Source organism: Gymnoscopelus microlampas (assembly GCF_963454915.1).
Source record: "Gymnoscopelus microlampas genome assembly, chromosome: 17".
NCBI classification, from domain to species: Eukaryota; Metazoa; Chordata; class Actinopteri; order Myctophiformes; family Myctophidae; genus Gymnoscopelus; species Gymnoscopelus microlampas.
The window spans coordinates 23938613-23961482 of NC_139954.1; the positions used below are offsets into that span (position 1 = coordinate 23938613).

The 22870-nt window shown below is 43.3% G+C and overlaps 1 protein-coding gene across 3 annotated transcripts in view; it reads right to left on the reverse strand.

The window, feature by feature from the left end:
* Positions 1–22870, reverse strand: part of fgf14 (fibroblast growth factor 14) — a gene marked incomplete at its 5' end in the record, with an annotated part of 137273 nt that overhangs the window by 20569 nt on the left and 93834 nt on the right. For all 3 annotated transcript variants that reach the window (XM_084084626.1, XM_084084628.1, XM_084084627.1), the window contains 2 exons: positions 17683–17786; positions 20084–20194. In XM_084084626.1, the coding sequence (XP_083940752.1) occupies positions 17683–17786; positions 20084–20194 (215 nt within the window). The remainder of the gene's footprint in view (positions 1–17682; positions 17787–20083; positions 20195–22870) is intronic.

Sequence of the window (22870 nt, forward strand, 5' to 3'; positions counted from 1 at the left end):
ATTAGGGAGAAAAAAAGGATTGGCTACTCTAAATTAAAAAAATCACACCCAGTGTGAAGTGGGCGGTGTGGTCACAGTGGTCATCACAGTGATGGAAGTAATTGACTTTAAAAAAAACACGTTTTTTTTTAAGTCCATACTGCTATTCATAGGGCTGCACATGTGTCATGTGTTTTGCTAGCCAATCACAGTCCTGAATTTGCAAAGTCAGCCAATCACATTACAGCTAGTGGTGATGACACTAGCTGTAATGTGATTGGCTGACTTTGCAAAAGTATAGATTTGCATTGACTGTGGAAGGGTTAGCGTTGTAGACTGCGTTGTAGACTATTGGCCAATCACGGTGCAGGATTGGTCAGTGTCCAAACCTCACTTATAGGGGGCGGTTACACCGCCCCATAAAATAGAAGTCACTTGACTCCTGCTGCAGATACTGTATTGTTTGCTTCATAATGGTCCCACACTGAAGGGACAGAGGGGAAAGCAGAATAGACTTCATGTTCATCCACTATGCATGTGATCATCATTACTTTACTGGCCGTTTGAAAATGGAAAATAGTGTGTGTGTGTGTGTGTGTGTGTGTGTGTGTGTGTGTGTGTGTGTGTGTGTGTGTGTGTGTGTGTGTGTGTGTGTGTTTACTTGCAGGGATATGTGGGTGTGTTTGTGGATGTGCAAAAAGTCATCCATCCACGTGTGTGTGCTTGCCTGCATGTACTGTAAGCCTGAGTAAGTGTTTCTCCAGCCAGCAGAAGTTAGTGTGTGGGTGTAACTATGAGCACAACAACAACTCCTCCTGACCCCTAGGCCTCCATAGTGAATCTGTAGTAGTCCAGTGGTGGAAAAAGTAGTTCTTTACCTCAGTAAAAGATTCAATACTGCAATGTAGAAATACTCTGTTACAAGTAAAAGTCCGGAATTGAGTAAAAGTACAAATGTATTGGTATCAAAATGTACTTAAAGTACCAAAAGTAGAAAGTAATCATTATGCAGAATGTCCCATTTCTGTTTTCAAATGTATAAATTGTATAAAAATCTTTTGAAAGTAGCAGATCTACGATGCGACGCATTGTGAGCTTGTAGATCGGCTATTTTCAAATGTATAAATTGTATAAAAATCTTTTGAAAGTAGCAGATCTACGATGCGACGCATTGTGAGCTTGTAGATCGGCTATTTTCAAATGGACAAAATGTATATAGGGTTGAAGTGGTTAATGTATGTTTTGTAATAATATTCAAATTCTACAAAGTAACTAGTAACTTAAGTTTTCAAATAATTGTAGTGGAGTGAAAGTACAATATTTGGATCTGAGATGAAGTGGAGTAGAAGTAAAAGTACTGAAAACCAGAAAAGTAAAAATATCTCGAAATTGTACTTGAGTAAATGTACTTAGTTACTTTACATCACTGTGTAGTACAACTTCTTTGAAACCACGAGACAGCACAAACCCATGATTTACAGGTCAAATCCATCCTTTACCAGAGATGAAGAATACTTTTGCCATATAAAATATGAGCCTGACAGTACTGTATGCGCCTGCTGGATGTGTGATTAAATACAGAACATAACAGGAACTATCAGTGCAACTGGCGTTTCAAAGTTTTGCTTACTGTGTGCACAGGCAATGCTTATTGGAATGTTGTATTCCCTAAATTATGTTGTACCAGCAACACATGCATATGTAAATATTAGCTATGTCTGCACACATGCGCTAACAACCGCCCTCTAGTATCTCACTCTCTCCCACCGCCACACTCTTGCGCACACACACACACACACACACACACACACACACACACACACACACACACACACACACACACACACACACACACACACACACACACACACACACACACACACACACACACACACACACACATCGCTGAAATGGCGGTGCCTAGTGCTCCTTCAGTAGCCGTTGTGTTGACTCTGGGTGTGGAAAGGTAGCCAGAGAGACAGGAGATTCGGGGAGCTAGCGCGCTTAGTGAAGATTGAAGAGAATGAATTTTCATGATTCACAACCTCTCTGAGAGAGCTCTCACTCTATTGATTTTTACAACTGCAGGGGTGAAGCTTGATAAAATGTTACTTTCATTTCCAGGGGCGGATGAGACAGAAAAGGGCACATGGGGATTCATATGGAGCAAAAGAAAAGGGGGGGGGGGTGGTGGTGGTATTACAGCTGCAAGGCAGATGGGGTGAGACACCAAAGGCTTTCCTGTCACACCAAGACAAGCCTCCATCCTTCATCCCCCCCCCCCCCCCCGGTGACAAGGTCTGGACTAAAATCCCAATGGGCACAGAAACAACAATCTAAGACTGGGCTGTTTGGAATATTTAAATGTATGCAGCCTTTGTTGGATGTTTCACATGCCATGCTATATTTGTTTCCACGTACATCCAACAAAAGTGAGTTTGAGTGCCACATCTTTCCAAAAAGGCGGTTTGATAGAGAATACCAGTACATCTGTTGACTGGGAATATGTCATGGCAGGAATTCCCCTTTCTCTCAAGACATCTCCTTGTGTCCCCGATATTTCCAGGCATTTTCATTCCATTTTGGTTTGAGGAATGAATAATAGATGCCAGTAGCAAGGGAACGGTCCTGTGTGTTCCGGTTTACACGTCCAATTACTGTTTGGACACAGAGTTTCTGAGGACTACTTGTAGCTTTACAAGCCAATGTCCCAACGCTGCTCATTTGCACATTACATTGCACTCGAGGCAAGAAGCACAAGTGCGTCATTTGTACTTTGCATGGCTCTTGACATTTACACACTGGGAAAGCAATTAGGCCAGCATTTAGGGTCATTAATACAAAGAACGTGCTGCATGTCTGCTCTGATAGCTGCACTGTATACTGAAGGGGAAATAACAATGATGGCACCCACGCTTGAATGACCTAAAATATACAAACACAGGCTTATAGAAAGCCCAAGCACACAGATAATGTGCAACCAATCACTTTCCTGTCTCCCTCTGTCTTTATTAGGCAGTAATGTGTTCAGTCAGTGTCTCTCTCTCTCAAACACACACACACACACACACACACACACACACACACACACACACACACACACACACACACACACACACACACACACACACACACACACACACACACACACACAGTTAATCTCTGGGGACCCCATACAGTCAGATTATAGAGTTGTAGAGTAGCCTACAGATTTTGACTCACGCAACTCAGTACACATTATCTTTGGAGATCATGTGATCAAGATGTATGACTCATATTTTACATATCTTACTATAAATGCACCGAATCTGTATGTCTGTAATCCACATATCTCGAGAACCGTTCAACCGCCCGACTTCAAATTTGCCACACACGTCACAGACGACCAGAGGGAGTGCAGTGCCCGGCATCAAGTCTGCCGGATAGGGCGGTTGTCCAGAACCGCCAGAAAAGGCTCTGCCTGTGGCCCAAATGAGCCAATTGATTGCCATGGCAACCCCAGCAGCCTAAGCTTAATTTGGCAAATTCCCCACACCTGTCCAATTCTCCACACCAGCCATTTGATTACTTCTCAAGACATTTACCACTGTACACGGACTCCCGATCCGCTGATGCCCCCCATATGCCTATATATGGGTATAAAAAGAGTCACAGACAGACTGTTACAGCGGGTGCATGCACAGCGGGTGCATGCATTCCCTATTTGCATTGTTTCACTTGCGTCATTCCTGAGTAGGCCGGTGCCCGACGGGCACAGGTCTAGTTCCATTCTAATTGGCTATGACTGACTTACACTTTTCTAGTTTATTTAGTTTTTCTCTCTTTAAAAGAGAGCGGAAAAAGCTGTTTAGTCAGCTGTCATTTATTGCAACAAATGGAATACAGTTCAACTTGGCGTTAATGACTCCACTTTTAAGATGTTCCCTAATTGTTGCTTAGCAGCATACTAAGCAAAATCAGGGAACGCTATGCAAAACCCCCCACAGGTATACAAGAGCCCATAGCAAGACATTTAATCAGATTAGCTTGAGTCATGCAAACTTGAATGCAGTTTAACATTAAAGCCATAGAACATAAAACATTGAATTTCAGTTTAAACGGTGGAGGCTTGGGTGGTGTGGAGGCAAGCTTTGCCAGCAGCGGCAGTGTGTGGCAGCAATTGAAAAGCAGAGATCCAATGTAGGAGGGAGCCGTATTTAAACAGACCACCTTGTTGAGGGAATGAGGTGTGATTGGTGTGTAGAAAAGTGTGGCTGATTGAAAGCAATCAGCAGACTGACAGCTGATTACAGCAGAGGCGTGTATGACTCCCATAACCTACCTACATGAATGCTGGCACAGGGCAGCCTGGGACACTTCAAACACACAAGCTACACAGCTGCTTCCTATTAAATGAGGACCATTTTGCCGGTTTGGAGGTGACTGTTTTAGTAGCATCAATGTTGAATGTTTTATCATTGGTACATGCATTGTTGAATGACTGCAAATATTTTAAACATGCTTATTTATTGAAACTGTGGAATGTTCAATTGATTGTGGGTCACCTGTGCCTCCTCTGCAGTGCTGGCAATCTTGGAGGAGGAGGGGTGTTTGGTTTGATGGGTTAAAATAAATGTTGGTTTTGATTGTGGATTATGGGTGCCCAGAAAGATATTTGAATTTGCAGGTGGGTGGAAGGACGGGGACACCCAGCTTTCCAGAATCATAGCAATGCAGCCATTAAACTTTGTGGTCCATTCAAGTGTCACCGCGATGCTTCATTTCTTGAGCCTAGAGCCCCGAGCATTGGGACACCTCAAACGCGTGCCAGTCTGCATTGTCACACAAGCGGTCTGTTTTTCCGGGGTGTTGCCTGTCTTTCATAATCCTTTTTGCTCTCCTCAAGCATCTGCTGTCGTACATATACATCAGCCAAACGCACCACCTTCTGTAGAACTGATCAGTAAGCCATTATAGCCACGTGTTGTGCATTGGGGAGAAATAGCACACAGAAACTAAACTACCTCCTCTCCACAAGCACAGAGCTCACACTCTTGGTGATATCCAGCAAAGAGACACATTTCCCCATTCCGTCGTACTCATCAGAGTGGTATTGGCAAAAATGCAATAGGTCGGCAACACCACAGAGGAGCCTGTCTGAATAGATTCAGGACTCACATATGGAAATGAGCCTCTCTAAAGATTGTCCTTTAAAAGGTAATCACAGGGAGAAGATGTGGATCGATAATCTATCCGGCGTTGAGTTGCCTGGTCTCTCCTACTTTGAAAGCACTTTGAATTGCCTTGAACCCTGCTGTCACTATCCTGGACATAATAGGCAAACATTCTGTGAAAATAACAGATCTAGGGGCGTCCGTTACGTTTCTTAAATAATGTTTTGCATTTTTAACATTACATTTTGTGAACTTGTCTGTTAGAGAAGGTAGACAAAAAACAGTGAATGTTTAATTTCTTATGTACATGTACAACATAGTACCCTTGGTGTTGGTAGTCCACAAAGTCAACACTGGAGAAGAATTAGCAGTGTTTGTAATTTCACTATTCTGATATAATTGGGCTTTATATGGTATATATTGTCCATATATGGATATTCTATTTTATTTTTCAAGAAAACTTTAAAGTCAAAATGTTACCTGAATTAATTGTCCACAGCAACCCAATATTAAATAAGCATAATGTTATGGATCAATAAATATCTGTTAGTAGATTATATGGTTCCATATGGTATAGAGACTGAAACAATGTGTTGTACTTTTCCACATATCTGCTTTGCTATAACGTAATCTTTTACTTATTTTGCAAAAGTCTGGTCATTATGTTGCCCCAGGTTTCAAGTCTCTAAAACAGTATGTTATTGAAATCTGTGATTGTTAAAATATGTTAAAATATGTAAAAAAAAAAAAGAAACTCAATTAACTTCGTAATAATTCAAGTATTCATTTTGTAAGTTCAAAATATAATATATAGAAACATATTAATGTATTCATTGTTAACCAGTGAAATTGTTTATTTGGCAGTGAGGTTGAAAACTTTTGTAGAAGGCACTGTGTGCATTAAGCTCCATACTGTATATACTTCTTCACACAATGGTGTCTCGCACTGAAAATTCCCACTCTAAAAGCTCACAACACGTCACAGCATAAATTTGGCATTAGGGACTAAGTGCCTCTATGTCTGACCCTGCATAGACCCCTGGGGGTACCCCATAGATAAAAGTTGCTTTACAAATAAGCTTGCCTTGCCTTACAACGATGAGGATCAGACATGCTCTTGAATAAGGATTGCCAAAAAGGCAAAAGGGTGCGACGCTGTAGAGACTGATGAAAAATAAAAGAAAACCCATTTCACTGCAGGGAAAATAAAATAAACTAGAAAAAGTGCTCCTCGGAGCACAGGTCTCCGCCAGGTCAGGTACGTTATTCTGGCCTCCTGGTGGCGCTATAATAGGCCAATGTGAAAAGGGTGCCATTTATTCTTAGGTCTTTCATGGCAATCAGACACTGCATTCATGGTTTGAGGCATTTTGTTCCAAAAATGTGTTTTGCTAAATTAGACCTGCTGGTGGCGCTATAACAGGCCAATGTGAAAAGGGTGGCATTTCTTCCTCGGCCTAGTGGGAATGTGAGTGTGAAATTTCACGTAAATCGCAAGCTGCGTGCATAGTTTGAGGCTTTTTGTTCAAAACGGACCTATCCTGCAAACTTTGGAAGCCAACCATAGGCAATGAGGATGGAATATGGGAAATCGGACAGATCCGTGTTGATCACATGACTATAGAGATACTGTGTACCGATTTGCATGACGTTTGGATAAAATCTGTAGGAGTAATGTAAAAATGCACAAATCGGCCTCCTGGTGGCGCTATAACAGGCCCATGTGAAAACATTGGGGCAGAGGTTCTGAATTGGCATCCAGGGAGTGTGTGTGCACAGTTTCGGAGCGAACGGGCCAACGGTGCCGGAGATTAGCTGGTAACACACAGACAGGAGGGACACACACACACACGGACGGACACACGGACGGACGGACGGACGGAGGGTAAAACATACTCTCTCGCCATGCCTTCGGCCTGGCGGAGACAATGATTGCACTTCCGTAGTAGTTATAGCTATTAGTAATAGTTATAGTAATGGCTACATTAATAGCTACAGTGAATACAAATAATGCATACGATACGATGCATATGCTCTCATCTTTTACATTTCTCAAAATGGGGAATGTTCCTGAACAAAAGGCACTCTAGTCAAATGGTGATAGTGGTGGTGGGAAGGGGGAGGGGGTGGAGTGGCTGTGTGCAGATACTGTCTGCATGCTACACTGATTATATTGACCAACGCAGGGCTTTCCCTGGCAAACACACCTCGGAGTTCCCCCCTCACTCGTTCTCTCCCCTAATTCAGCTGCTTCCAGCCGATCGATGCACGGCTCTTTCCAGTCTCCTGCTTTCTCATTATCTGTCAGCGGCACATAATTTATAGGCAGCTCCAGAGCCTCCATACCATCCCTGAAAACAATGTTTGTGTGTGTGTGTGTGTGTGTGTGTGTGTGTGTGTGCGTGTGTGTGTTTTGCTGACCCATCTTCATAGAGATAAGAGTGCTACATGGGTGGGGCTCAGCATGAATGCTCGTTGACAGATGGCTGGCTGATGGCCGTGGTGGTGGCAGCAGTGGTGTGTTCTACCGTGTTACGCTATATACGTAGTGTGACCTGCAGAAAGATTTCGTAGCCAAGCGTAGCCATCCAGAAACCGTCCAAGGAACCGTATCTGATACGCAGGAGGAGGGGCTGGGGGCAGCAAGAATGTAAACTTCAGTTCAAATAGCCTTTTTCATGTGATAATGTGCCGTCTGAGGTGAAGGCTTATGTGTGGCTAATTGTCTTGAGGTGATAATGACCACTGGCCATTGGAGTTTTGAAGTAATTCACACATTAACTACTTAACAATAGAGCGGTTATTTCATTCGGCTACCACCCGTGTGCGTGCATGTGGGCGCCCACGTGCCGTGTGTGTGGGAGGGAATAATCATAAAAAAACAGAACACACCACTGGGTGGCAGGTCAGTTCACTGGGTGAGAGATTAGTGGTCTCCAGAAGTGAGCCAATGCACAAAGACCTAGGGATGAGTGCTTCACGGAATCCATTCAAATCCATTCAAATCCATTCACCGAAAAATGTTTATGTATACAAATTCCACAGCCCATAGCATGAAAGGCTCCGTGAAGAAATGTGCATACACAAGCATGGTATGCAACTGTCTTGATAAAACAGTCCCAGGTTCGATCCCCGGCAGTGGCCAAGTCTCTACGATGAACGCAGAACACAGATGGCAGGAAAGTGATCAGAGGAAGGGATCGTGTCCTCATCACCACAGTAGTGAACCCTGCTAATTGCACGGAGGGCGCCTGTTTGGCAAGGAAGGGGTCTGGGGGAGACGGTGTGAACGTCCTCTTCATGCCTTACTTTCTCCTGGTGAAACTCCACGCTGTCAGGTGAAAAGAAGCAGCTGGCAGCTCCATGTGTAGCGGAGGAGGAAATTGGTAGCCTACCACAAGCCTACAAGCCCACCCCAGGCTAATAGTGAGGAGGGGTTTGGAATTACACATGGGGAATTGGCAACAACTAAATTAGGGAGAAAATGGAGAAGGAGAACAACATCTGCTGTTTTAAATGCAACAAAGACATCAACGGATGCTGCGTGAGCATGGCAAGCTCATGGCAGGGTGCAGAACAAAGTGCGCAGAGGGACCGTATCCCTCTGCTTTCTTCATCAATCACACTTCCCCATGTCCTTATATTTCTCCCATGCAGCCTAGCCTCTTGCAACACTGCCATACTGTGTAATATACAGTATATGTCATAAATATGTGTCTCGTAAACCAGTGATTCAGAAAACAGCTGTGCGCACCTCTCCCCCTAACGCCTGTAATTACATTGAATAAACAGGGGACTAAAAGAATGAAGGAGGAACAAAGGGGGGATGTGAAATTAATAGACCTTAAGCTGTTGACCAGCGGAGAGACAGAGGACAGATCACCTGGCGCTGTGTATTATTAATGTTCAGAGAGCCATGATCTGGCAATGAAGCCAAATGCAGCAGGCACAGAGAGACTAGAAGCTGCTGTATCAGAGAGGGACTCCCCACTTCATGGTGAGTAACTTCTGTGCCGGAGTGTAGGTGGAGACGCGAGAAGAACCCTTGCTCCGGTCGTCACAGTCCAAAAGATCTCGGAATCCCTGGATATATGCGAGACCACTCTGACAACTGCCACTGATTATGTTACAGCCAATGACGAGCAGGCACTCATTATGTTAAGAGCCAACTTGAAAATAAGAACCACTGAATAGTGAGGGCGGCATCATAAAAATCCACCACTACTAAATGTGTACCACTTCTAAAATGCAGGATTTTTTGTTAACAGTCTGCAGTGTAACAGTAGCCAAGCTGCCCATTAATAACGACAACGGGGTTTAACGTGGCTGAGGACCAGGGGCGGCTTGTCTATTCTTAGCTCCTCTTGGCCCCGGCCATCGGTTCAACAATCCAGCAGCACCGACGCCTACCTCCGACCTTGTTATTCATTAATGCATGAAGCTGGTCTCATTCCAGCCCCTCCGGCCATTGCCCCGCCTGACACCAACACTACATTAGAGGCAGGAGAGAGTGGTGCTTAGAAATAATGAGCCCCCCCCCCCCCCCCCCCGCCACCACCGTCACCACCTAACAAAGTCTGGGTGTCCTCTGGAGGGGAAAGCAGCTGAGTAATTATGGGAAACCTGAGAATTTGAGGATGTGATTTTGAGCATCCATTCCAACTCTGCTCCAACTGACACACACACACACACACACTTTTTTCCACTATGAAAGGGACGTGGTACAAGTGTTAGACTGTGAAGAGGGAGCCACAACTCTGTTTTAATCTACATATATTTACTCCCCGACTATGATAGCTACGTTTTCAGTTGCTGCATGTACGATAGCTTGCATGACTATCGTACTTTGTTTTCATGGTATGTGATGCCCTCTATGCTCTATCCAGGCTTGCAGATCAGCTTGAGGGCAATGTTCAGTGAAGTCAGATGCCTATCTACGAAACTGGATACAGGAGTACAAGACATCTTCAGGACAATGCAGGGACAGATTGACGGTTGATGCCTTTTAGTAAATACGCTAATCTTTTCCGATCGCACTTTGAAAGGGCTTTTTTTCCCCTTTATCTCTTTTTTTAGATAGGGTCTTTGACAGACCCTCCCAGGATGGCAGAAAACTCCCCGGTAGAAAATGCCTTGTCTTTGTCAAGAGTGCTGAAGATGAAAGCACGGGAACAAAAGCAATCCATGGGAGGGTGACTGTAATAAGCAGAACTTTTGAGAGCAGCATCAGAAAATCGGCCACTAAGAGTGGAGTGATGAATACAAAAAAAGGTTGGTGTGGAAAATATCAAACACCCAGGGAATCCTGGCTTCAAAAGAATCCTTCCGTCGCACTTGATGTCTCCTGTATAATCTGCAGGGGTTCCTTTTATTCACCCCCTTGCGTTGCCACTGCCTCCTGCCCATTTTTCATATTGATGCCATTTGAAGAAGGGGTTGTACATAAGTCACCATGCAGCTTCCATTTAGCCTGAAGCAGCCTGAAGAAGAAACAGTTGCCCAATGATGCAGCACTTTAAGACAAAGCTGAAGCCACGCCGCCAGACCCAGATTGGTCCTCTCAAAGGATTAATTTATTTAAAAAAAAGGCCAATCAATTGACGTGGCAAGTCATTTTTAAATGGAAGTATTAACAAGTGTGGGCGCCAATTAAAAAAAGCCTTCCTTAACCACTTGAACCCTATAGCATCCCTATTCTGGGCATCTCATAATAGGCAAACATTCAAGCGAAATAGAGGAGAAAAATATTTGGCAAAAATAGCCAATCTACAAGCTCACAATGTGTCGTGCTGCGACGCATTGAGCATGTAGATCGGCTATTTTCGGCAAATAGATTTGGTGTAGAGGGTAAAAAGGAGGGGGCCGAGGATTGAATCCTGGGAGGCAGCGGTCAATGATGTACAGTTTAAAGACCCCGTGTCCACTGGGCTTTTTTTCTCGGCTGAAAAGCGCTTCCAAGTGCCCGAGTTGAAAATATTTCAGCTTTTGCCAGGCAGGGAAAAGCGATGCGCGTGCACACGCGAGCTCAAGATAAATGCCCAGCTCAACGCCAAGCTGCGCTGCACTCAGGAAAAAACATCTTGGTGGACTCAGGGCCATAGGGTTTAAGTGGTTAAGAGACGCGAACAGCGTATTACTCTACTGTCGAAGCAAGGGGGCGGGGGGTGCGGGTGTACCCGGAAGTTGAGACGCACTGTGATTGGCCAGTAGTCACTTTGAGTGGCAGTTGGGGCAAACGCAGTCAGTGGAGCAAACGCAGTCCCCACCAAAAATATTTACGATTCTGTCCCTATCGGTACATAACTCGGACGGCGCTGAGTCGACTAGCAGACCATCGGCTGGTCGTTGCGGGCACTCGCGCCTGGAGGCGCTCGGGCGCAACTCCTCAGCCTCGAGGTCTGCTGTGTCGGCGCGCCTCCGCCATGGTCCAAAACTATACTTTATCGGCGAAAAAAAGAAGTCCGCGGATGACTGAAAAAGTTTCACCCCAAGCCGGAGTCGAACCCAGCCTACCAGTGGTAGTGGGTTGGGAGTCTAGTGATTAGCGAGGTGCGCCACTGAGGCCGGTGCCAAAGTTGGGTATTTTGGTTGTATTAGAATGTGACGTCCTAACTCTTCTATTGTAGAAGAAAGAGGGCGGGGGCGCCCCCTTGCTTCGACAGTAGAGTAATACGCTGTTTGCTTAAGAGACGCCGATGAGGGCTCAGGAGTCCAATGAGGAGCATGGTTCAAAAGAAAACCACACAACCGTGAAAGTCCTTTGAGCCGAATTTCGCGTGCTGGTGTTGTGCACCGAGAACGGGCGAGAATAGCAGACCTATAAGCCCACAACGTGTCGCAGATGCCGCGGTGCTCATTTCACTCTGAGAATGTACAAATGGGACGGTCCATTTGTACACTCTAAAGCCCCTTACACACCGGGGGCGAATTTTTCATTCGAATAATACGTTTTTTTAAAAACCTTATAAAGTCAATGCAAGCTTCCATGGAGCGAAAAAGCGAAGCGAAAAAGCGTCTTTTAATTATTCGTAACGAGTCCGAATTTTGCGTATATTCGCATAATCGCCGCTGTGTAATGACCTTAAGAGTTACAAATTAGTTAGGGTCCATTTGGTTCCATTTGTACACTCACAGAGTTACAAAAGGATACATTTACACAGAGGATTTTACAGTGTAGCTGGGCATATTAGCAGAGAAAAAACCCACAACAACCTCCTTAGCATGGTGAATTGCATTCTGTAGTGCCAACATTTCATCATGAGTAACAAAACCAAACAATGGCACAATGCCTTAGGGTCATTGGTACTATGATACCGTCGTCTCTGGAAGATAATGAGGACGTTCATGTTTTTCTCCCCCCCCCCCCTATTTATCTAGTGCTGCTGTTTGCATAAGAAGTTCTGTTACAGTTATCTGGAGAGAGCCAGAATCCTGCTTCCACTACAGTTCTACGTGGGTAACCCCCCCACCTCCTCCTTTTACTATTCAGGAGAAATGCCTCATCCCAAGGAAGTGCAGAGAGGAGAAATTAGCCAGGAGTTTATTGGTCCAGATACAATAGCTGTGGATTGAAAAGGCTGCGATGACTGAACTCTCCTTTATTCCATGGCAAGTCCTTTGTGCCCGAATGCACAGTGACTTTGATGCTATCTCTGTCACTGGGCGGCCCACGCCACGCCTGGGGTTCCTCGCACAAAAGAATATGATGCACTACCAGAGGCCTTGAATGGGCTTCCCATCTCCTTTCTGAAAGGCTTGCACTCTCCCTTTCATTCGTCATGTCTGTTACGAAATGGAATGGCACTCATTATCAGCATCGCATTAAAAGACTTGATTCATTATTGGGAAAGAATAACACTTTATTGCATTCATTCAAATTAATGAAACGACCTGAGATAAACCTATAGGACAGAAAATTGCTACTGAGAAAGAGGTTTCTGGCATCTTGTACTCAGGCACTCAATTTGGCGTTTTCGTCAGAATGTTGGCCCATACATTTGAGGCACTAGATGTTGTGCAGGTAAAAACTCAAATGAAATGTATCTTATTGTAGCTGCACTTTGAACAACAGTTTATGTTTTTGATCAGGGTATAATTTAGCAATGGGGGATCATTTACAGTAGTTTTTATGTATTTTTTTTCATCAGTACAGCATGCACTTATATGATGATGATGTAGCAGCAATAGATTAGTCAGATTAGTCTGTCAACAAGGGTACTGGTTCTCAATGTGGACCCCAGAGGTCCTTGAAGGGGTTCCAGGGGGTCCCCAGCTAAATCATTGATAGTTAGTAACCAAATGGACCCTTACGGGTCTACACTGTAACTCAGAGAGTGTACAAATTGGTTCCATTTGTACAATAACACTGGATTTCACAGTGCAGATTGGGGTCCCAGAGATCTTTTTTAAATATTATATCAAATGGGGGTCCGTGACCTAATCCACATAAAACTGGGGGTCCTTGAAATGAAAAAGGTTGAGATCACAGACCTATAGAGCACCAAATTTGTCAGAACTGTGACTGGCAGCATTCCTCAATCTGTTCCTTGTCCCTGCTCACCTGCTCAAAACGCCATGTTCCTGCACTTTAGCACTATCTTCTAAGGCATTCTCTGAACATGTAAGTGCACTGTAATCAAATACAGCTAATGGGTAGAAAAGGTCGTCCAAGGGTTCCCCCGCTCAGAAAGGAAGCGAGGGCGGGTAATGGGAGGAACTGCATGTACCCTGCATTCACGGGTGGACAGGACAGAAAATATAAAGGAGCAAGAAGAGGAAGAGGAGACGGAGGAGGATGCAGAGGAGTGAACTCGCAGAGTCTACCATTACCGGCGTAATTTGCGTGCACACACTCAAGATCACGGCCAGACCTGCTAGTGGGTGGGCTGGGGTCTGATGAAAGCCTACATTACCATGGAAATAAGGTACAAATGGAGCGGGAGAGCTGGGTGAATCGAAGAGCAGGGATATGAGTAGAGAAATATAGCTGTCAAACTGTGTGGAGCAAACAGGTCTACTTTGAGCCAGCCAAGAGAGACCTTAACACTCTACCCGCCTGGCCCGTAGCTTATGGGCCGATAAATCTAACTGTAAAGCGCCGATCCCGTAGCCTACGGGCCGTGGTGCTTTTTCCTTTTTTTCGAAAAGAAAATACTTTTTTCAATTTTCTACACGGACCATTTCATTGTAACACCACCGGAAAGCCCTTATTTGGGATTCCGGTTTTGCCGATGCCGTCAGCCCTCGTTCTAATGACGAAACTGAAACTTATTTTTCTCCTTGTTGTTTTCTTCTCCTCGGCGATCACTGTTTAACATAAACCGTTCTAACTACAACATGGAGGCACCGTTTGACACGCGTTCTTCAGTGGTAGAAGCAGGCAGATGTCTGCGATGTTTACAAACAGTGCACAGCTCAATTTTAAAGGGATTGTAGGCGAGTTCAGACATAATCAAAGAAAAAAACTGTTGTCAAACACCGCCCCTCCAGCAGTTCTGCGATTTTTGTAACCCATTTTTTCACCCGGTGCCAATTTCCTAAGTGATCCTGGGAGCTACACCAGCCCTACACCAAGAAGAATGAGAGCGTTTTAAAACCGAAAGTAAAAAGTTCACACGGGCACGGACGGACGCACACATGCGTGCGTTAATTTACGACCCGGACAAACGTAACATAAACATAAACAGTAGGGAAAATACGGATTTCAGAAAGAGAACTGTGTTTCAACGCAGGAAAACACCCCAGCATCATTATATAGTGGCTGATAGAGGGGAGAAAATGCAAAATATATATATATAAATATTTTATACATTTAGGCTTAATGTTCCCTACAATCCCTTTAAGGATTTTAACAAGGTATATGGCGACGTGAAAAAAACAAAAAACAACAATAAAACGTAGGCACTGGTGAGTACATTATGAGATTAACCTCTGGCGGTCAATGTGTTAATCCATTCAATCCGGGAAAGCATCTGTGTCATTTTAGATTGACACAGATGCAGATATACAAGATGCAGATTGACACAGATGCAGATATACAAGCTCATAGCGCGGCACCGAGTGCTGGTCTACGGGCTTGCAATTTTTTTGAATAATTGTGAACATTTGTGCAAAGCTTTGATTTAATTTATTTTTTAAAGCGAACATTTTTAACTCAAATCTTTGCTTCTGGGGATTCTACAAATGTCTTCTAAATCCTAACAGTTTTTCTTTTTTTTCTTTTTTTACTTATGTTGTTGCGAACGCCCAAGTGCAGCTTACTATGACACCGTGCCCGGGTTGTGAGTGTCTCTGTCTCTCTGTGTGCACTGCCTGTGTATAGCTGCGCCCCCATGTGACTCGCACTCTCATTGGCAGCACGGCTTGACAAACAGCAATTCCGTGCATAGATGACTAGGAACTCCGAAACATAGGAGAACCATATCCCCCCCCCCATTAACTTCAATACGAGGCAGAGGCAGTCACGTCACTTTCTCTCTACGCTCTCCCCATCACGGTGAAATAACACGGATTCCAAGTCCGTAAATACACAATATAACAACTTCAAAAAGACAAAAAAAAAATTAGGGCTGCGTTCGCTTCCAGCGTTCGCGCGTCTTACTTGTTATAATACCAGTGGTTCTCAAATGTATTTGGCCGCAGACTCAAAATATTTAGTTCCAGGGACCAACCCCAGAAGCAAAGATTTGAGTTACAAATGTTCACTTTAAAAATATAAATATCAAAGATTTGCAAAAATGTTTTTTTTAAATAGCCATAAGTATAAAATAATGGTTATGGCTAAAATCTAAAATGACACAGATGCGTTCCTTGATTGAATGGATTAAAAGCATCAACATCTCTCAACTGCTTCGACCAGGATAAGAGCGGTACACTGTAGGATATCATTATGATTTATACAATTATTTGTTGCAATTCGGTATGAACATTGCTGACAGTTACTTCTGAAAATGAAAATTTGATTTATAGTGCAATTTCAAAGTTGATATAAAGCATATTTAAAAATAAACCATATTGGTAGCCTTGAATAGGAATATTTATTACAAAATACTTTTACGATTCTTAGTGATTCCTACAAATTGTATGTCTTATGTTTCTGCACACATTTGGAAAGTATAGCTATATCAGGTGCCAGAACCGTAATAACAAAGAAACTAAGAAATTGCATTCACACACTATGCTCTTCAAAAACAAATACAACAGACTTGATTGGCAGAATAAATTGTTCTCTTTCTCGGTTGTCAATGCGCGACCCCACTGCCATTTTCCTGCGACCCCGCTTGAGGTCTCGCCCCATAGTTCGAGATTCTCTGTATGGGATCGATACTGTAGCAACCAAATACGTGTTGAGGTCTTGAAGCATGCACAGCTGTTAAACCCCACTCATTGTGATGCAGCACGGATGTTTCCATTATGTATATTAATTCCCAATCCCTACTGTGTATTTCCATAACAAAAATCCATAGAATTCTAGGTCAATCCCCCTTCAAATGAAATTCATTTCACGGCTTTAGTGAAGCGGTGATTAAGCCTTGAGGTACTCCATTTGGAATACAGGCGTGCGGCAGGAGGAGGAGCGCTGCTCCCATCCTCCTGACGAGGTAATGACTGGAGCAAGGAAGGTGGAATAGTAATTCCCACTCTGCTGGCTGTGCAAGGAGCCAGAACATGGGGAACAGGAGCGAAGGATTAAGTGACAGTGATGCTGATGGATACTCCTATCTGGAGAGAGAGAGCAGCACTGATTGTTGGAATGGTCATCATGCTGATTGATTTAGCTAAATCGGAAGTGGACAGAGTGGAGTGCCAGGGCTGGGGAGCACTAGCCGCCCCTGTGTGGTCTTATCACCTTGGTGGCTGTCTGGCCTGCAGACGGCTAGTTTCTTTTGCAGAAGGGTAGTCAATACGACTGGCTACAATTCTGATTGTTTTACAAATCCGTGGGTGCGGTGAAAATAGGCGCAAATTCTGTGAAAATAGCCTATACAATCTCACACTGCGTCATCATTGTGATGCATTGTGAGCTTGGAGATCAGCTATTTTCAGTGAAGTGATTTGGTCTAATACAAACCCCCGGGGAGCCCTGGTTAACGAAGTATATAGGGTTTAGTTAGTGGTTAAGAATTAGCAGGGTATAGGAAAGAAGTGCTACTGAATATTAAAGATGTTTTAACATGGGCTTGGGTAAGGTATGATTACTCTGCTATGACAAATTGCCATTTGATGTATCCTTTAGTAGACCAGAAGACGGGTACAGGTACGGGTGTGTCTTTTTCCTGATGTATTTTAAATGAGGATCTACTATTAATATATAAATTATTATTAATATATATTTTCCTTTTGGAATGAAAAGATGACAAACTGGGGCCATTTGATCTGTTTAATATAAATCTACATGCATGGCTTGTTGCATAATGGGATTTTAAACCTTCACTGAAAGTTATTTAAAAGAATATATTTTCCATAGAATAGAATAGAATAGAATAGAATAGAATAGAATAGAATAGAATACTGTATAATAGAAATGACGGAATAAAATTATAATGCTTACTGATGTGTACAGATGGCCCTCCCCGTTCATGGCGATGTATAACCCTGTCTTCACGGACTGAATGGCGACAACTCTGAGGCCCACAGGAATAAGGTTGAACAAAGCTGCAAGACAAACACACAAGAACAAACACACAGGCACACACGCATGCAAATATCACCAAACATATTGCAATAAATAGAACAGACAATGAATAGGCCATCAGAGGCGATGCACAAAACAATATAGTGCAATTCATCAAATAAATGTAAACTGCCCATCATTAACGCATCACAGAACATAGATAACGCTAGCTGTCGCCTGGTAATCTTGTGAGATGAATTGCTGCATGGCTGGTGAACGTGACAAGCCTAGCATACGCTGGAATACACCGAGCTACCTGGAAGGTAGCTGGGCTGTAATTGGGGCCACCGCTGGTGCATGGCAGATTTAATAGCCCCTTTGTTTTTGTAGAAAACTCCTTGGGCCTGTTACAGGTAGGTAATGGCTATTGTTTGTACTAGCGAGGAATAACAGAGCTAGCCAGGTTGTGACATTAAGTGTACAGTATGTGTATGTGTGTGGCAGACCTAATTAACTCTGAGCCTTGTGTTGGCCTATTTGTAGCCCAAGCAAAAGATGAGAGTAATAGCTTAAGGCCCTGTTCTTTCTTAGTTTTTTACTACAAAGGAGGTGAGTTGTAAAATACATTGTGTAACCGTTGCTTTTGGCTTTATAGTTTACAGGTAGGGTTGGGCAATATATCAATATTATATCAATATTGTGATACGAGACTAGATGATGAAGCGATGATGCAACAATTTGCGACAATGTGACGCATTGTGAGCTTGTAAATCTGCTATTTTCCCTATTTTTGAAAGTTTTAGGGGGAAAAGGAAAATAAACTAGAAAAGTGTGCTCCTTGGAGCACTGGTCTCCGCCAGGCCGGGTTACAGACCCAGGGCCCGCAAACTTTGGTCATAGCCACTTGGAATGGGATCTGAAAAATCTAACTTATACATCTTGAAAAAAATACAAAATCGTTTTTGTAGGAGAAGTAACAAAAGTAGTAACAAAGTAGTAACAAAAAAAATGTTTAGCTAAACTCTGTCTCATAGTGGCGCTGTAACTGGCAGATTTGAAAAAAATATATACAAATTGGGTCGAGATTCTTCCTTGGCCTACTGGGAGTGTGAGTGCAAAGTTTCCCGCCAATCGGTCCAATGGTGCTTGTAGCATGTCGTGCAAAACGGGCCCCTCCAGCAAACTTTGAAAGCCAATCGTAGTCAATCGGAGTGGAATCCGAAAAATCTGACGGGCAGACACATCACACGCACACACAAGGACGGACGTACAGACGGGGGCGAAAATATAGTCTCAGCCACGCCTTTGGCCTTGCAGAGACAAATACTATCATCACCTATTATCATCATCTATATCGAGGTATTTGGTAAAAACAATAAGATAAAACATGATATTAGGTTTTGTCCAGCCCTAATTAGAGGTTTCTTTAGCCAAGTACCTGAAGAGTAGGTCTAATATTAATGTAAATATAAAGTGCATGATATCAAACAGTATGTGAATACTCATAAAGATAGCATTAGTGTAAAATACTCTGTTTTATACTTGTTTTAAGCAGCCCATCGGATGTGACACGTGTCATGTCCTCATCTGGAGAATTTGAGACAGGGTTGAGTTAGCGTTAGCACCATGGACTGAAATTAAATTAATCAGCTAGCCTCAAGCACTTGCAGAGCAGTACCAGAGCAGGCTAATAATATCCTATTCTCCACAATAAGCCTACTGTTTTGTGGTACACTTTTCTTTTGAGAGATTTGGACATTTGGAATGGGCTGTAGGTGTCCTTTAACAAGACTGTCTGTCGCCAAGAGCTCTAAAATCAATTGACAATGGATTCAAGATGCAAATTGTAGTTCTTCAAATAGGTACCTTTTTTAAAAAAAAACGTTTTTGACACTGACAAGCCTTGGCTGTGTAACTAAATAGTGCACTACAGTATATAGTGATTACACATTTTGTAGTGGTGTCCGAAAGTATACTGATCATTATTATACCCTCTATAATGGACCCATCTTATCCCACCATCCATCATAAAAGTAGGGCAAACCCTATACACCATCATGCATTACTGAAAGAAAAATACCAATGTTGATCTGATAGCAATGATGTCATTAACGGCTACCTGAGTAGTGTCTTCTACTCTAATTTCCCACAAGTTCACCATAGTCCTCTATAACTTCCTATATACTGTAGTAGGGTGTAGTGAATGAGTGAGTGATTTCAGATACAGCCCTGGCTGTGTACTGCAATGTCGCTGATTCATAATGTATAGAGGAAGCCACAGCTGTCACACACTGAATGGAATGCAGGAGGCTGAGCAAGACCTTGCCAGGTTACTCACAGGAATTACTGCTGTCATCCTTGGTCCCATCAAGAGAGCCATCGGGGTTCATTTGCAAGTAGTATCCCTGCCTGCAATATAACCTGGTCACTATACCCTTGAGCTGGGGATCTGTAAATGGAATGAGAGGGAGGGAAAGAAAGAGAGGGAGAAAGAGGGGTGGGGAGGTTTGAGGACACAGATTAGAAAACATCTCACAGAGTCAAGAGTGACAACTGAAGCAGGAAATAAACAAAATTAGCTTGTGCAAGATTGACAAATCAATAGGCATTCTCTTAGCCATATGAACCATGGCATCCCTATATTGGGCAAGTCATTATAGGCATTTTTCTTTTCTTTTTTTAAACAAACAAAATTAAATACTTAATATTTCACACTTTTCAAAAACAGCATTCAGTAATTATTTTTGCTATTCATCGTACATAGTATATAAGGCTTAAGTGGCTAATGTACTATGGATATTTCAATGTGCATTGTTTTTATCGTGTTAGCACTGAGGTGGTGTAAAACACTAACCAGAACTCTTTATGACACTTTATGACCTCAGTGTGTTTTCATGGGCATTGGGCAAATCTTGCAGCCAAACATTCAGTGCACATACTGTAGTGTAGTGTAGAGTATTGAATGCGCCCTGCCCTGCTCAGAGATATAGGCTATCCAATTATAGGCAGCAGAATTAATCTGTGACTGCTTGGCTCGCATAATGAACCCAACAGCACCCTCTCTGGGTCCTTGGTGAGGGAAATAACATCCACAGGGCTCTGCTGCACCTTCCAGCAGACATGATAGGAAAATCAGCTAACATTACATATCTCGATGAATCACCACCGTGGGAAAAAATGCTCGGGTCAGTGTGTTCAGCATCAACCAGTTCAATTTGTATGATTTAGTGCTGAGGGACAATGTGGTTTGAGAATGTAGACCACGGTATGGTGAAAAGAAAAGGCTGTGAAGTGAAATTAATTTCAATAAAACAACACCTGGGACCTCATAAGGACATTTACACTGAAAACATATTGCAACTGTTGAGGGCTGACAGTGATTTTTATTTTGGTGTGTGTGTGTGTGTGTATGTGTATGTGTATGTGTATGTGTATGTGTGTGTGTGTGTGTGTGTGTGTGTGTGTGTGTGTGTGTGTGTGTGTGTGTGTGTGTGTGCGTGCGCACTGCATCTGTGTGTGCGAGTGCACATTCATGCGTGTGTCTGTGTCTTTGTCTATATGTGTGTCTGTGTACTGTAAGTGTCTGTGTGTGCATCCACGTGTGTGTTTGTGTGCGTGTGTGCGTGCGTGCGGCCAGGCCCTAGAGTCATATGGCATCAACATTATCACTTTATTGTGTAGACAGCCATCACCCCAGATTTCATTCTAAGAAATCCCTTAGGAGGTGAACAATCACATCCACCTGAGCCCACATCTGTGTGTACTGTGTGTGTGTGTGTGTGTGTGTGTGTGTGTGTGTGTGTGTGTGTGTGTGTGTGTGTGTGTACTGCTGTGAGTGTGCCCTTATGTGTATTCGCTACAGTATGTTTGTGATCCTCTACTTCAATGTGTGTGTGTGACCACACAAGCGTGGCCACCCACGGGAGATTTCAGGAGGTCTTACCGAGGGCAAATACAGGCACTGGATGTGTTTTTTCCCTCGGTGTATAGCTCAGGGCAGTCTCTTCGGAAAGCCACTCTGCTGGGCAGTGGCATTAGGTGCCCTGAGACCTTTTCACTGCCGGCTAAGAGGAGAAAATGCCTTTCTGCCAGAGGACTCTTACAGCAATACCTTGTCCTATCACAGGCATTCAGTGCTTTTTTATGGACAATGACAAGCAAAAGCTTAATTTATACACCATCGATATACCACAATGTATAAATTAGGCTTTAAGCGGAATGCGGCCATCACATCTAAGGACACCTCTGCATAGCGCTACGGTGGCTGACACCTCTTGTTAACACAACTATTCAGCCCTATCCAATGTGTTGCAGCAGCCATTCAGGAAGGGATTTTCTGTTTTGTGGGAGGTGGACACCTGGGTAATGAACAAAATAGATTCCTTTTCATGAGTGAACAGGAGAAAATGCCAACCTTTCATTGTCCTGTCAGCAGTCTGACTTCACTGCCCAGCAACCTACTGTATACCCACATCCTTAACTCAACGTTAAGACAACCTCTCACATTTAACAACAATCTGTCATAAGTGGTGGGTTTTTAGTCCCATAGTTACAAACATCATGAGCTTCTGTGAAGATTGGGAATCATGCAGCTTCACACATTATAAGACTACAAAAGGATTCTTCAGATGTTTTAGCCATGCTCTTTTATACAATAAACAGCATATATATATATATCTTACTATAGTGTCTGCATCGGATGATTAGTAGTGGTAAATTTGTTAAAACACTGTTAAACTGAATTTCCTCTATTGACCAATTTCTTAACATGCAGATAGATTTTCAACAACTGTGTCCTGCAGTAGTTTGTTGTCATTATTTCCCTGACATTACCCAAGGTCTCCTGAAAGAACGAGGTGGTAACCCATCAGAGTTTTAGGCTCTTTTTAAGGTCTCTCTTTACACTAATTTGATTGCCTTGCGGTGGCAGCACAAGCGACAACACAATAGAGGGCTTGTAATATTTTCTGACCCTTCTCTCTCTAGGGACCCTGGAAGGCGTTTAGAGTTGGGGTGCTGAAATTGTCAGAGGCATACATGCATCAAGTGCAAAGTTCCTGTTTTTTCATTAAACTGAATAGATTGGATATAACGACTCAGAACATTGTGTATTGACTAAATCATG